This window comes from Patiria miniata, unplaced genomic scaffold (genome assembly GCF_015706575.1).
Source record: "Patiria miniata isolate m_02_andy unplaced genomic scaffold, ASM1570657v1 HiC_scaffold_28, whole genome shotgun sequence".
Taxonomy (NCBI): Eukaryota; Metazoa; Echinodermata; class Asteroidea; order Valvatida; family Asterinidae; genus Patiria; species Patiria miniata.
In genome coordinates, this window is record NW_024037067.1 from 4,778,460 (window position 1) to 4,794,624 (window position 16,165).

General features: G+C 44.0%; 1 protein-coding gene across 2 annotated transcripts; it reads right to left on the reverse strand.

The window, feature by feature from the left end:
- Positions 1–891: 891 nt before the first annotated feature.
- On the reverse strand, positions 892–15,086 carry LOC119734796. 2 transcript variants are annotated; one of them, XM_038208356.1, is made up of 23 exons: positions 14,742–15,086; positions 14,015–14,072; positions 13,650–13,874; positions 12,793–12,972; positions 12,203–12,372; positions 11,810–11,861; positions 11,481–11,657; positions 10,841–11,014; positions 10,445–10,642; positions 9,926–10,075; positions 9,289–9,459; positions 8,550–8,741; positions 7,910–8,080; positions 7,154–7,404; positions 6,578–6,767; positions 5,932–6,057; positions 5,283–5,527; positions 4,728–5,028; positions 4,132–4,280; positions 3,762–3,903; positions 3,294–3,411; positions 1,925–2,782; positions 892–1,870 (listed from the first exon to the last, which is right to left on the reverse strand). In XM_038208356.1, the coding sequence occupies exons 1-23, from the start codon at positions 14,742–14,744 to the stop codon at positions 1,135–1,137; spliced, it is 5,037 nt and encodes a 1,678-aa protein (XP_038064284.1). In that variant the 5' UTR covers positions 14,745–15,086; the 3' UTR covers positions 892–1,134. The 2 variants fall into 2 exon arrangements, with proteins under 2 accessions (XP_038064284.1, XP_038064282.1); XM_038208354.1 differs by having other exon boundaries at positions 892–2,782.
- Positions 15,087–16,165: the final 1,079 nt, after the last annotated feature.

Sequence of the window (16,165 nt, forward strand, 5' to 3'; positions counted from 1 at the left end):
ACAGAGGTCAAAGTACGAAGTCCATCTTGTAACAACTTGATTGGGCCAATAATCCTCTGTACTACTGACGACACACTTTGTGTGCTCTCCTATGTGGCTCCATAGGAAAGTGCACATGTAAACAAGTGTGACGTCATTAGTACAGAGGCTTATTGAGGTCTTGATGGTGATAAAAGCTGGGGTTACTTTTAAACCAAACATCTATTTATTTAATTATATTATTATTATCAAAGTCTTCATCAGTGTGTACAGACGATAGAAGTGGTCTGGCTGATTCATAGAAAAGAAGAAAACCAAAAAAATTCAAACAATAATGTCAACTCCAGGGCGCCGGGAATATAAATCAAACCAGTGTAACGCGTACGACAGATTTGATGTTCAGAATTATAGTAAATTTGAAAAGTTTTGTTTATTATTCAGAAAAAAATATTCACAAATGACAACACCACCATAAAAGATCAACGGTCTCCATACACTATGCATCCCTTATTATTCGGGCTGGGAAGCTTCTTTTTTTTTTGAGGCGAACTTTCAAATAATAAAGTAGGAAGTTAACAATTGCAATCCCGTTAATTTTACCTAAGGCCAAAAAAAAAAGTCTCCGGTTTCTGGTATGGAGCTTGCCCCAAAAGTGGTGCGGCGACGCGGCTTTTTTTTTTTTTACCTGGTTTTTTTTTTTTGGGGGGGGGGCTTCAAATGTCGGCTGATGACTGCAAATGGTGCCCGACTAAACTTAGTGCAAATATATGGGAGTCCAGAGAGGCCACATAAATCTTATTCTCGATCATAACCCCATCTAAAAACACGTTAAAATTGTGCAGCAGCAGAATTCCAGTCAAACCAGTAAGTTTGGCGGTTTTGAAACATCATCTTGTATTGAAAAAAAACTTTTTCATTTTGCCGACGCGCATGGCTACGGCGACGCGCGCGCATACCAGAAACCGGAGACTTTTTTTTTGGCCTAAACGCTATTATGTTATATTGTTATATCATATTTATGTAGCAGCACTGCAAGTTTCGTGGTAACTATCATTTGTGGCTATAACTTCATTAAGGAAGAGTATACTCTTCCTAAAGTATACTCCTCTATATACACATGTTGACTTCAAATAGTACCGGCATTCTGTGTAAGCATCATTCGCTACTGTCTCTCTCAGCAATCAAAAAGTTTTTCTCATTGTCATCTGGGGACTCGTCCTCATCTTCATCACTCGCTGACGCCGAGGATGCTTGATCCAGCAATGGTTGGTCTTCTCCATCCTCCTCCTCCAACACGAGACTGAGTTGCCTTCTCGCATTGTCTTCATCCTGCATTTCGTCCTCTTCAGACCCCTCATCATTCATTTCACCGAAACCAGCAATGGCATCCTCGGCAACTGCCTCGGAGAGTTTGGTCACAGCGCCACCTATCGACCCGCGGTGGTTGAACAAGCGACCAGCGTCGTGGCCTGCTTGCGCCATGCTTTGGCGCCTCCGGTCTTGTGTTGAGAGAACCTCGGTCGCTGAACTCTTGGAAGCACCATAGTCACTCAAAATTTCCCGGGAAATGCTCTGTCGCCAGTTTTCCCGGACCGCGTCCATGTCGACTTCCACTGTTTCTTCTGACGGAAGCAGTCTCGGGGGAGCTGGCGGAGGTTCCGAGTCATTCGATGTTGAGGAAGACCCTCGCTGTGATAACCTGAGGCTCCCCAAAGACGATTTGCTTTGCCTCCTTCGGTCCCTGATGGTATCTATGTTTACGTATAACGGTTCTTCTTTTTCCCAATCCCCTCGTCTTTCCTGGTCATCTAATTCTATTAGGTCCACCTGTCTTTTATCTTCCGGAATCACCAGGGAACTCACCGAGTCCCCGTTCACCGGCCGCGGTTCCGGTGATTCTCCCCCGTGTGAGGAGCTCGAGGTTGAGGACTCTGGTTTTCCCGTAACGATCTCGTGGGACAGGCGCCTCAGGTTGATCTCTCTGTCGCTAAGCGACTCGCTGGGTTTCCGCTGCAGAAGACTTCCGTACGTCCCTGCAGATTGGTTCACATTGTTGTGTATCTGGGACGATTTCAAAGATACCTCAGGACCCTCCTCTGACCGTTCGGAATGTTTGGTGCTGGATTCCGCGGTCATCTCGAGTGCTTCATTTGGCGTCACCGTAATCACTGTTGTACCCTTCTCTTGTTTTTTATTAGTTGCATTGTCTGCATTCTCACGGCTGTCCAAGTCAACTTCTACGTTACCCTTGGTTTTCGTTTTCTTCTTCCATTTCATTTTGCCTTTGGCCTCTTTGGCCTTCGTCTTCAGCTGCTCCAGCAATGTAACCTTCTCTGGGGTTTTACCCGTCTTGTGTTGTGCTGCGTTTTCAGGCTTCTCTGTTGCATTTTCTACCTTCTTACTATCCAAGGTACTTTCTTCGTCGTCGTTGTTCTTTGTCTCCTTTCGTTTAATTTTCTTTAATTTCTCTGGGCTTTTACCAGGCTTCTCAGTTGCATTTTCTGCATTCTCACGGCTATCCAAGCCACTTTCTACGTCACCCTTGTTTTTCTTTGTCTTCTTCCGTTTCATTTTGCCCTTGACCTCTTTGGCCTTCGTCTTCAGCTGCTCCAGTGTTTTCTTCTTCTTGAGCGCCTGGTCGAATTTGATCTTCTCTTCGCGGGCCGAGAAGTCCTTGTCGAAGGTGGCGTTGACCTGGAGCATGGTGGCGCGATCTGGCACGTCGGGGTCCCGCAGCCACGCCCACTCGTCCAGGCCGAAGTAGAAGACCGTAGACTGGTGCATCATGTCCAAGAAGAAAAACCTGCATTGACCAAGAAAAGATGGAAACAAGTTACGAGAATACTTTTTACAAATTGTGTGAGAGTTTTGTACCATGGGTTTGTCGTATTATTGATAGCTGTATCCCCTGCTTGTAGACGGCCGTGGAGTGCTTTAGCAGGTGCCGTATAGTCTCATTCTCTAACACTATTATTATTATTAACGATAAGTTTTAAGAGTTTTTGTCCTTTATAAAAATGTAGACAAATCACTAAGGGCTAGTTGGTTGTAACTAATAATCTTCTTAAATACCAGTATACATCTAGTCAGGTTTACTGATTAAAAAATCTAATGTGGTCAAAAAGTCAAAACAATTGGCACCTGTTTTCATTGGCGACTATATATCTCTTATTCTCCATTCGGTTCACGCGAGGTATATGAACTACTCAGTATCTTTCTTTCCATATAAAGTCTTTCCAAATTAAGCCAAAAACCGGGTTCTGTCTTATTCCGTAATTGATTAAAAAGGAATAAAACTTGTGTAAAATGCTGACCTCCGCCTGCATACTCTGAAGCACGACAGAGCAATGATGCCAATGATAAATCCAACGATGAGGGCGACATTTCCTATCACCATAAGCTCGACGTTGGACTCGAGATGAAATTCAAACTCTGCAAGTGCACAAAGTAACAAGCAATGGATACAAAACAAAACAACAAATGTTGATGCGAAGTCAGTTTTACTCACATCTTTGAACGATGGTTTTCGCTCATTGACAGACAACCTGCTGGGACCAAAGCACCGGGCCCTTTACTTCAAAATTTGTATATTCTAGGTCACTTCAGTCAGTAAGCAGTTCGAAGCAGCCGTAGCTATGCTGGCTTGGCATATGGCTCGCAACCTAGGTTAATAATATTCTTCTGAATGGTGATTGTTTGAAGAGTTTTGTATGCGCGTGCTACATCTGTATGAATTATACTATAGTCTGGTGCCTTTCTGTTGGATGCTTATTACTACTCACCTTTAGGTTCATAAATCGAGACACCAAATGCATGCGTGATGACGGCCTTGCCGCGGTACCAGACCATGCATGCGTACGGCCCCTCGTTGTCCGACTGCAGAATGTGCAGATTCAAGATTGACTTATGCGGGGAAAAGACACTCTGCAAGCAGACACAAATATTCGTCGTTAAAAAAACTGTATGTCTTACCGTTTTCTAGCTTCATTTACAATACATGTAAACACTGCGATTCCCCAAACTTCAAAAGCTTTGAACATAACGTATTTTCAAAGTCACCCGTTTGGGGTTCGTATTGGAACAAAACTAAAAGTGTTTGTCCACTTAAGGGGGATTTTTTGGTACAATTCTCTTTCTTGTTTTTTTATGTACCGGTTTGAATATGCTAACGTGGGTGGATTCCTCCAATATTTTGTCGCCATAGAGCCACGTCACCATGGGCTTCTCCTTGCGAATGTTGGCATAGTTACAATGAAGCGCCACACTGCTGTGGAGTGGTCTCCTGACTTCCCGGTAGTGAGCTGTCATAATAATATTAATAAAACGGCACAAACAATTTCGATGAATTTTCCAGTTGCTATTTTTTTCCAATGCCAATTAAACACTGATTGTTGATGTTTAGGCCTATGGGGTCATTCAGATTTCAGAGGGGTATTCTATAGATCGCTTTTATGCTGGGGGCATTTGGGGTTCTGATTTTTCTATAAGTGGGCACTCTTAGACTCAACGCAAACGAATGTGCCTCTCTCTTGTTACCAAGCAAGCTCTGTTCTTCAGCTTATACAACCCTTGGATGACATTTCTGGCCTGTGAACGAACACTTTCGTTTCTTTTCTTCGTGTCTTTCTTAATTTTTTTTTAATATATGCCTGTCCTGGGTAACGAAAGTAGGCCCTGGGGCAAGAGTAGGCCAACGGATCGGAACAACCAATAATCATAGTTTGGTATACTTGCTATATGTCGGATACCTGAAATCGTGGTGGATGCAGAGTCCAGGTACATGTCCTCCATATTGAGTGCCGTCTCCGTCAGCAGGTACTGGTACCGGTTGACGGTCACCTCGTAGACCGCACCAACCAGGCCCCGGTCCCAGCCCGTCGTCATGCGGGCCACCGTCCTATCCGGGCCGGGCACTCCACCGATGTGGACTCGAGGAGCAGGCGCGAAATCGGTTCCCTCGACGGCGAGTTGGATGGCCGGACCGCCGTTCACGCGCATCTCGGCCTCGCGACCTCGGAGCGTCAACTCGACTATAGCCCATTTTGATAACTGGTATGATATTAAAAAAGATTGCATAAAAGAGACAAGAGTGGCGAAGATCGGTATACATCCCTTGTGTGAGTAGCAGTTTTTCATCTTTTTATTTCTTATGAGCAAACTTTTTTCAGCGAATGCAGCTTTGTTTTCTTAATCAGGACTAGGTTGCTCTGCTGTCCGATCCTCTCAAGTTGACCTCAGTTCAAAATCGTGCCATCGCGACTTAGTTCATGACTACATTTACAGAAGGGACGATAAGAACTTACGGCTATATCAACACTCTTGGCGGTCGCGATGCTGTCCCCGAAACTGACGAACAGAGCGACGCGAGAGTCCATCATCGTCAGCGCCACGAACGAGCCCGGAACCAGACCCATGACGTACGAGACGATGCCGTCGGGACCGTCGGGTCGTAAGGTGAGTTTGAGGGAGAACTGCTCGTCGGTTGTGTTCGGACACGGTAGAAAGGTGTACTCGCGGCCGGTGAATACCGTAACTTGCGCATTGATGTCTGTAGTATTTGAAATGAGAGGGGAAATAGATACGAAAATCTGCTGTAAACTGCTTACTGAATTGAGTGACATGAAATACGAATGGTACATGTTTGATGGCCTGGTGTTCCGAGGCTGGCAGAATTTTTTTCAAAGGCGTCAGTGGTTCAGCCTGCTATGGGATCGAGTGCCAAGCCCTTCAACTTCAAAGAGTTGTCAAAGCATGCCGTAGGAGTTCAAATTACGAAAAAGTAAAACTCCTGAAGAGAAATTAGGTACATCTATTTCAATTTGCATTGCCGTTATGATATAAATGGAACTACACTTTTGAAACGACGTTATCGACACACTGACTAGTGTCTCACAGGAAAATGTAATCGCTTCATAAACTTTTTTCCGCGATTGAACGCAAGAACATTCCCACCTGCCAGTCGAGTTCCAACGTCGAAGCTGACGAAAGGTAGGCCCACCCCTGTCCACTCCGGCCTGATATCATGGAGCGTGTACTCCTTGTAGTTCACTCGTAGAGCGGATATAGCGCCAACAAAACCTGAACAAGCCGACAAACAACAAAAAGTTAAGAACTCCAATATAAACAATATAAATTATATGGGAAATCAATATGTGGTGACGAAGAAAAATGTTAGACTAGTCTTACTTTCGAGAGTCAGTTTGCATGTTCCTGTATGCATTCTATGGAAGAGCCAACTGTTGGGTGTAACTTTTAGGAGGCATTTTTTTTTGAAGTAACAGACCACAGACTTCGGCCTCCTGAATGTATATTCCTATTACCTTTTGTTTAGTAGTGGCTTAGTGGAAGACCTCACTGTGCTCGTCTTTACCTCTGTGAGTGTGACACAGGTTGAAGTCCCATCCATATACATACATGGGGATTGCCTTTTACAATACCTACCGTGAATCTTTTGATTTTCCGGGAGTTTACTATCGGTTCTTCCCACTTCTAGAAATGGATATTTCTTCAATGTCTTCTCCGGGCTTCTTCCTGAACCTTTGATTCCATTTCCAGAAAAAAAATGGAACAAACATAGTAGAGACGTTAACCCACTCACCGACATACTCGCGTGCAGGTCCGGGGAAGAGATAAGGCAGAGCACCGCCAATGTACATGGACTGATCCCAGTCCAAGTGAGCTGGGAGCGGGAGGGTGAAGTTGCTAAAGACCGGAGCACCGTCATTCAACCTCACGCTGGTGTGCCCTCCACTGATGGTCACTTCGACTCTGTTCCACTTATTCAGATGCTGAATAATGGGAAGGACAATGAATCAGTTGGAATGTTGATAAATACATAGATTGTTTATTCTCATCTTTACCTGTTGATAAATTTCCGGTCAGATATTCCGTGATAAGCCCCTTGTGATTTGCAGCGTATTGCTTTTGTGCGAGGACCACTCCCTATAGCGTTGGTGAACTCCTAAAATCGGCAAAGGGTACTTTCGGTTATTGTTATTGTATGAGCAATCGTTGTTCTTTTGTGCGAATGATAGAGCTAGGTTTTGTTTGGAAAACTTTTCTTTGCCAATGGATGTCGAATTGAAAGTGATTTTTTTTCTGTCACTGGATCATCGTGTTAATGATGTGCTTTGACGAGCAGCTAGTCATCTGTCTTCTTAAGAGCATTACTTACTATTCCATTAGAGCTCACAACTACACTCTCGGCCTGTCCTAGCTTAGCGTAGACTCGGACGTGACCGTTGGCCACGCCCACCGTAACCATCTGCTCTGAGTGGACGACGTCATCGTGACGTAAGGCCAGCAGGCTGCTGGGGTTGCTGGGCATAAAGCGCATGTAGAAGAGGAGGAGTTTGGAGGGCGCGGCGGCGCGGTGGTACATCATGAAGGCACTGCCGTCGAACGTCCGGAGAATTTCGTCAGGGACTGCGAGTGTGAAGATGAAACGTTTAATTGTTCGTTTCAGCTAATTTGTATTTTTCTCGTTTGATTACAACCCGTGCAACCTCCCAGTCTAACTGCTCTTGACTCTTTCATCTTGTTCTTTCTTTCGCATTCCTAGCACCTGAAATTGGAACCGGCTGCCATCTGATATCTACTGTGCAGCAGCTGAACTCAGATCGAACGTCTGATATTCAGTAACTATGGTAGGAACAGTAAATGAAAGCGTCTATAGGGTTTCAACATCTCGGATTCATCTCGGCCTCGTCTTCAGGTTCCTTACTTTTTCGAAAATAATTTCAGGCACCTGACATGGTACAAACAGGTTTAGGGGCGGTGGACCCATTCACAATTTAAAGAATAATATGATGCCAAATGTTAGAGAATGTTAATTTGGTTCGAGAATTACAAGTTCTCAACTCAGTCTGGAGCGGGAGATGAACCGCATTTGGAGACACAAAGCGAGTTTTAAAAAGTGGACTCTTCATACCTGGGCATGGTTGTTGGTAGCAGGGCACAATCTCTGTGCCATACCCACCGCACACCTCCCCTTCGCCTGCCGGGGCTGGGTCCGTGCATGTCCGGTCTCGCTTCACCACGCCGTCGCCGCAGCTCCGGCTGCAACTGGCCCAGTCGCCCCAACTCGCCCAATTACCATCGACTAAACAAGGCAAATGCAAAGCAAGTATAGGATTTAAAACCTTGCATGGACGAATTGCTACTAGAATGAGGTTTGACGATAACATGAATGTAGACATAAAGTGCTTCTTAGAGGAAACGATGGTTCTGGAAGAACCGATGGTTAGAATGTTTCCTTGACGTTTGTGATAAAGCACTCTGAAACACAATTTGCACACTTGTGCTCTAATTAAACTTGTAGGACACCTTTATCGGGTAGTAACTATATTTGCCAGAAATGACTTGTTTGCGCTTATGGTTGGAAACAAATTCATGTGCGGGAAAGTTATGATTTGAACTTTGACAATAGTTGAAGGTGAAGGTCTAAAAAAAAACACGGATCCTTTCTTCAGCCTAGACGTGGTTTCATTGCAATGATAAACATCTCGTAATCAACAGCATCTTCCATTCTTTTCGATTGAAGCCTGCGTTTAAGTGGAACCAACTTATACCTGGACAAGGCAGATAATTGCACACGTTGATCTGTTGATATTCTCCAGCGCATCTCGAAAACGGCACTTGCCGGGGCTCCTGCCCGTTCCCGTAGCTCACCAAGCACCCCCGTGTCCGAGTGGAAGTTCCTCCCGCGCACGTTACAGTGCATTGGGACCACTCACCCCACGACTCCCAAGTGGGGGTGTCCGCTGTGCAATGAGGGATAATCAGCATTATGCATTTCCACGTGTTGTTGATCAAAATGGATACAAGGATGAGTTTGTATTTTACCGACAGATTATTAAGTCATCTTCTGTTTTGCTTCAGAAAATGTATGTTCAATTTGACTACTATCGTATACAGAGTAGATTCTGAGGAAAAACTCAGCGCATTGGTTGTGTCACGTTGGCCCTGTTCACATTTGTTTCGAATCAGCAATGGTGTTAACATGCCAGAAAAGAAGCTTTCAAATAACGCTTGATGACGTATGACCAGCAAAATGTCTGAGATTGGTATCAGATGTACGCATTCTCCGCTGGAGGGCGCTGTAGGCCCTACCCCATCTTTTGCTGATTTACTTGATTGGTTTCGAGATCTTTTGACACTGAAAAGATGTTACAAGCTACCAGTACTATAAACAGAGATTTTGGCGCCGTTCGTGTATACGTGTTTAAAGGGGATACATCCGCGAAGCAAAAGAACTGGATCAATTTCACCGTCAGATAGAGAAAGAGTGGAAACCCTGCGTGGTCTTACCCGGGCATTCAGAGAGGAGGCATTTCTTCTTCTCGTCGGCGTCTCCTTCGCAACTCAGGCCACCAAATTCGGGCCTCGGGTTGCTGCACTGGCGGTACCGCTCCGTATCTCCCTCACCGCATGTGACCGTGCACACCGACCACTCAGTCCACGGAGTCCAATCACCATCAGCTGTACGTTTGTCATACATGATAATAATATGCAGATGATATAATTCCAAATCATCAGAACGAAGGTGTATGGATAATAGAGACAAGGTGATACAGTAGTCTTTTGGTCTTAGTTTATGTACTTCATTGTGAGAAGGAGGCTAACATACAGGCTTTTACTTATTAACTTCCCTACCCCATCATTATATTGTTTGATATGCTGTATTGACATACGATATGAAATTAGCAGCCAAATTAGCATTATTCAAGAATATTTTCGGAAGATATGATTTAATGGCATTCTATTTTTGCGATAAAAAACTACAAATTGCACTTCCATATTGGAGCACTTGTCCGATTCCAAAAATTAAAGCCGTTATACTTAAACGACAAAGTGGAAACCACCAACAGAGGGCTGGATAGCTCAGTTGATAGAGCACGGGAACGGCAATTTGGAGGTTGCAGGTTCAAAACCCGCTCCATTTTACCTTTGCAGGGCAAGTCATCATTGCATAGCTGCAGATCGTAGAGTTCGCCTCGGCACGGGTGACCCTGCTCCAAGCACGTCCGATGGCGGATTGTCATACCACTGTCGCAAGGGGCGCTGCACTCCGACCAGTGAGACCACTCCTCGTACACTAAAACAATACGAGGGTGAGACGAGTCACGAATCCGGGCACGTGATTAAAGTACACTCACGAGGCCATCTCCATGGAGAATTCATTATGTAGGATATTTTCTACAAAACAACTCTACCCCCTGACAATAGCTGGCACAGTGCTTTCGCCATTGAGAGGGGGCCTTCGTGATAGAATTTGTAGTGTGCATGAATTGGTCTATGCGTTTCAGTTAAAAACTTCGATGTCAACTTGACAAATATTTTCTGTGAGATATAGTTCATTGCTTTTGTGTGGTACCTTAATGTCGCCCGAGACTATAGTGCAGCCTGGACCCCGAATGTCGCCCCAACCTTGTACGTAAATAACTTGCCCGAGTTGTTTACTCACTTGTTACATCTTCGGGTATTCCTTCGCAATACGGTGCGTGCTGGCTGCACTCCTCCTCCGTAAACGACTCCCCTTCGCAGTCGTTTCCCTCCCCCTGGGGGCGTGGCTTGTTGCATGCCCGCTCCTTGACCCGCCGCCCCTTGCTGCAGATGGCCGAGCACACTGTCCAAGCACTCCACTCGCTCCAACCTCCCACTTCTGCATATTGTTTTCAAAAAGATTGAACAGATCTACTTTTATCATCAAATAAAAGAAATACGGAAACTGACTAGCTTCACTTTGAATCTAGATTCAATTTGAATCTTCAACAGTTAAACAAAGTAAGTGATTGAATCGGGATTAGAACCTACGACTGTACCGCTGTAAGGCCACCGACATAGGGCCTAGCAACCTTACCGGGACAGAGTCCACCCGAGCAAGGTATCTCCCTGGTGAGCAGCGCGGCGACTTGCCCTTTGCCGACGTCGCACACGTCGCTGCCGTGGCACCGTCTGGTGGAGGTTTTCACCCCATCGTTGCAGGTGGTTGAACACGCTGACCACATGGACCACGGAGTCAGCAAAACACCAACTGCATCAAAAAACAACATACAAACGGCCATAGAATCAAAATCAATGCTTGTGAGACTTTTTTTAAATTAAATTTCAGAAAAAGCTTAACGCGTTTTGCAAAAAAAAAAAAACCGCTTCTGAAACCCCAATAAAAAGTGAAACTCTGGTTTTAATGTAGTTCATAGAAATAAACAAAATACTTAACTTAACATGCAAAATGAAAAACAAGCTCTATAGATTGTAGACAAAGATGAAACTTTGACTTATTCAAATGAGAAGTTAACATTTTAATAATGATGAGTATTAAATGTAATGACCAATTGTCTAATTTTGGTCATAAAAAAAGCAAAATTGGCGCTGAAATCATAGGGGATTTCGAGACATGCTTAAAAACAGACTAAAGAGTAGTTGACTGTATCGTATACACATTTTCATGGTCGCCACTCCCATTAAAACTCAACATCGAAGAAGATTTTTCGACTCACCCGCCTCAACGCAAGAATCGTCAAAGCACATGCCTTCCTCATACTCCGTCCCGTCACAGTACCGGCCGCCGTGCCGGGGCTGCGGGCTGGCGCACCGCCGGGACCGGTAGGCCTTGCCGGTCCCGCAGCGCGAGGAGCAGCTACTCCACATGCTCCACTCCGACCAACCACCGTCCACTGTATATTTCCAACACATGAGGATTATAATCCCCCAGATTATTACTCAATACACCTAACCATGCAAAAATATTTCAAATAGGGTCATTGTCTTTACGGAAACAAGTGTGTGACGAAGCACATTTATTTGAAAGTGTAAATAAATATCTTACCGGGGCATCCTTCAAAGTGTTTGTAGCAAATCAAATTAGTCCAGTAGACATCCTAAGGAGAGGAAAACGTGGTATAGTTGTTAAGATGTGAAATTTAATTTGGTAATAATTCAAGGATCAAACCGACAAAAAAAATGCTTTTGCATCTACATAAGAAAGTAGGCCCAACTTTAACTAAGCACTGTTTCTGTCACAAATAGAGCTTTTTGTTGTGTAAAATTTGACTTTCACAAAGACACAAACAACAAAAGGAAAGCCTTAAAGCTTTGGCTCCCTCGAAATTTGCTTAATAAAGTCAACACCCTACAGAGGATGTGATTGTAATACATTTTGTGTGTTTAAAGCAATCGGGATTTAAAATCCATCATGCCGACAAGAGATTGCCATACGTACAGCGAGATTTCGCGGGGTGACCATCTCCGTCACTTGCTGATAGCTGCAGCGCCCGTCCATACATGCTGATTGCAGCTCTGCGTTACCCTTGTTAAACGGCTCCATCGCCAGCAGAGCTTTATGCTGGACAGATTCCCCGGGAGATCCTTTTGTAACAGTCGAATCATTGTCTTAGAAAAAAAATGAGGGATTAAAGTTTATTAGGCCTACTCATGCTTTGCCGAAATTAAATGAATCTCTCCCCGTGTGGAAGAAACTGCTTATTGAAAAGAAAAGAAAAACCTTAGAACACTGTGCACTCCATATTTTGATTTGCTCAAAATATGGTCTAAAATTAATTGTATTATTTTCAACGAGCAAAGGTTGAACGGTGTCATCATACAGTGAGGAAATACGGAGCGGATGGGTCCTTATATTCATAATTAAAAGTTTGTGTACTGTTTGTTCCCGGTTTCATAAACTTTGACCATTGGAAAGTTACAAGAAAAACTCAAAATCGGCACTTTTTGTTTCTAAAACTAGAAAACTAACAAAAGCAATGGCTGTTTCACCTTAAAAAGAGCACATAAAAATCTTTTCAATTTTATTACCAGGCGGAGGGCAGGCCATTTTGACCCTACAACTTGTCACGCTAGAGTTCTGTCCGTGGCATTCGTTGCCGCCGTTTTTAGGCTGGGGCCAGTCGCAGGCCCGATATCTCAGCTTGGTTCCGTCCCCGCAGGTCGTGTCGCAGTCTCCCCACTCACTCCACGAACTCCAGCCACCGTCGACTATAGTATGATGCCATAAATACAACATTAACAGGGGCATTATAGCCTAAATACCAGTAGATGGCGCACTTGCAAGTTTTTGCATTTCAATATGCAAATTTATGTCTGGTACAGCACCCCGTGTTACTCTTTTTTGTAGCACGATACATGTATGTGACAGAGGGAACCACCCCCATCTTTTGTGTGTTTATCATTGTGTTACCAGAATCTCAGGAATTATTTTGAGATATCTGGGGGATGTGTTAGGTAACAATAGTCTATGGTATAGGAGATTTGGGGGTACCCCTCTGTCACATATCGTGCTGGGTATACTTTTTGACCGTGCTGTCTCAGTTCCATAATTTAGCACCAAAGGTCCTCTTGAGCTGTGTATCATGAGCTGACAAGTCTTGATTGAATGTCACTTTTAGCACCAGCAACTGCTTTCGACATTAACTTAAATAACAAAAAGTAAAGCCCAACATTTGGAATGCTTATAGTAGGTTTGAACGACAATCTCTGAGGAGAGAAGTGGTTTTAAGAAAACCCAAGGTGCGTGTAATTAATCGACCATTTTATCAGTATGCCCTGACCTTCATCAGGAGAATGTTTCAACGCCAGAGACGTACAGTATTGCTGTATTGACTTAGATTTATCATGCACTGATGCTTGATTCTAGGATCAATCTTAACTCCCACCTGGACATTGGCTCGGGTCCTCGTTCCAGGTGCAGTCGTACGTGTGCCAGAACCGCTTCCTTACAGCGGTATCAGCGTGGGAACTCTGCCAGGCGTAGCTGGCCACCTCGGCCTCGCTACACCGGTACTCTCCCAGGCAGGCGCCGGCGAACGAAACCTTCGCCTCCGGCCTCAAGAGATGGAGGGCGGCCGACATCTCGGGGGAGAGGTGGGTAGAGGGAGTGCCTGTCATGATCGTAGAAAAAATAGCTATTGGCAGTTTGTGTCAAAAGTTTTGAACGGTTAGGGTAAAGTAAAGAATGGTTTCTCTCACTTAACGATGGATTTCCATCTTTGAGTGCCAATCAACCTAGGCAGATACTCACCAAAGATGAGACGTACAGTGCATAAGATGATGATAGGTGAAAGTAGTTCCGACGGTATCTGACAGAAATTGAATGGAAAAAGGACCGTTAGGCTACAATAGTTTCTTAACACTTGTTAGCCTACTAAACGTACATTAGGCATAGGCTACGCTTGAACTAAGAAGTAGGCCTAACTTATAAATACAGCGCCAACAATTGGCTCCCCTACCTCCGTCTCTCCAGTCAAGGGCGGATCCAGGGGGGGCCAAAGGGGGCCATGGCCCCCCCCAAAACGAAACCAATTTTTTTTTTTTTTATGTGACATCGCAATAAAGGCAGGCAATGAGTACACCACCATCTTTTCCTCAAAAAAAAATTGGTTAAAGTGGTCAGAAATTGCCTCAGATCGCACCACAGAGCATCTAGAATCCAAAAAATTTTCGGGGCCCTTAAGCGGGCCCCGAACCCCACGCCGTAATTTTTTTGACCCACTTTTTTGGGGGGACCAAATTTTTTTGGGCCCCTCCCAAAATTGTGTTCTGGATCCGCCCTTGTCTCCAGTAAGAGCATTTACGTTTGGCACATTCCAAGCAGAAAAAGGCCTAGGCCTAACCTTTATTAAAATAGCACACCAAAGTAAAAACGTTGAGGCCCCAAAGCAATTTGTTCCCAATCGATTGCCCCGACAGCAAAAGTTTCGAAAATAGAAACAAACGGAACTCGGTGGACATTTGTTTTAAAAGCTTACCATTCTGAAGGTGTCACGTTGAAGTCGAACCGGCAACTTTTGGTGGTAGGCCTTTTGGGCGTAAAACACAACATCACATTGATTGTTGTCTCCAAACTATCCGTGTCATTGGCATTACCAACGGTCGCTGTTTATAAATCGCTTCATTGTTTCATGAGAATTCCGGTCAAATAAAAGCCTATACGAACTCACACGTACATTGATAAAACGTGTTTGGATGATTTTAAACGGATTACATTTGAACTTAATGAAAACATACAAAGAAACCACCTTTAAATAATGAATTCCACTGCTTAGTTGAAGGGAATCGTTCCTGCGTGTTTTTGAAAAGGGTCTACCTGTGCGTTGACGCGTATTCAGTTTATTTCGTTTAAACGCGCGCGTCTAAAGGACGATTCCAAAATCACCACTGACACTTTCGTCGTCATTGCTAAGCGTACGTACGTACGAACGTACACAACGCGCGCAGTAAGTTACGCGCGACATGTAAAAGGCGCAAAGTTGTCCGGTACATGTCTTTGGTCCGGTATCATCCACCGCTGTATAAGTATGAAAACTTATACGTTTCAGGGCGGCAGTCCGAACGGAGGGTTGGAGGGAAGAACCTTCAATTTCAGGGGGCCTTTACGGCAATCTGCCGAAATTGCTGTATTCTTAAACTTTTTCCTACAACCAACTTTGGGCAGTTTGCTAAATCCAATCGTCTTCAAACTTGTATCGTCTATCGATCCGTGGTGAAGATGTTCCCCAAATAATGACGTCATGGCGCAATGGTTTCGGTAGCATGGGATTGTGTTTTGATTAATAACCGTCAAATACTTTTGTTGAAAATAAAATCCAAAATCCTGAACCAGCAAAAAAGTTTATTTTTAATTGCAACTTTCTGTTTTATTAACAAATATAAGTTTCTGTTTTATTGTATCCACTTACCAAACTTTACGCACAAATATAAAATTGTACATCACAAAAAATTACAATGTAGCTTACAGCCATATTAAAAAGGGAATTTTATTTTTAACAATTGTTGGATCATTATACTCTTCATCGGCTCATTATACTCTTCGTACAAGACTGCGAGGTAGTTTCTAAAAAAAAACCTTTGATGTAGTTAGGAATTACCCGTCACTTTCAAGGTCAAAAAATATATACCATGGTGAAGCCACGAAATAGAGAAGATAGCATTGTCTTTTTTTTTTATTTCAGCCAGGGTAACCCTCATGTATTTACAATGTATAGACGTCATGGACATATTGCGCACATCCATTCGTCTGAACCCGACACGCCCTTGCAAAGTTGCGATTCCACAAGGTCATCTCGAAGGAAGTGATGAACAAATTACCTGAAGAGACGAGGGCGAAAGACGTAAAAAAATAAAATAAAAAAAAACAGACTTCATCAACTACGACAGATTAGGCCTACCCATC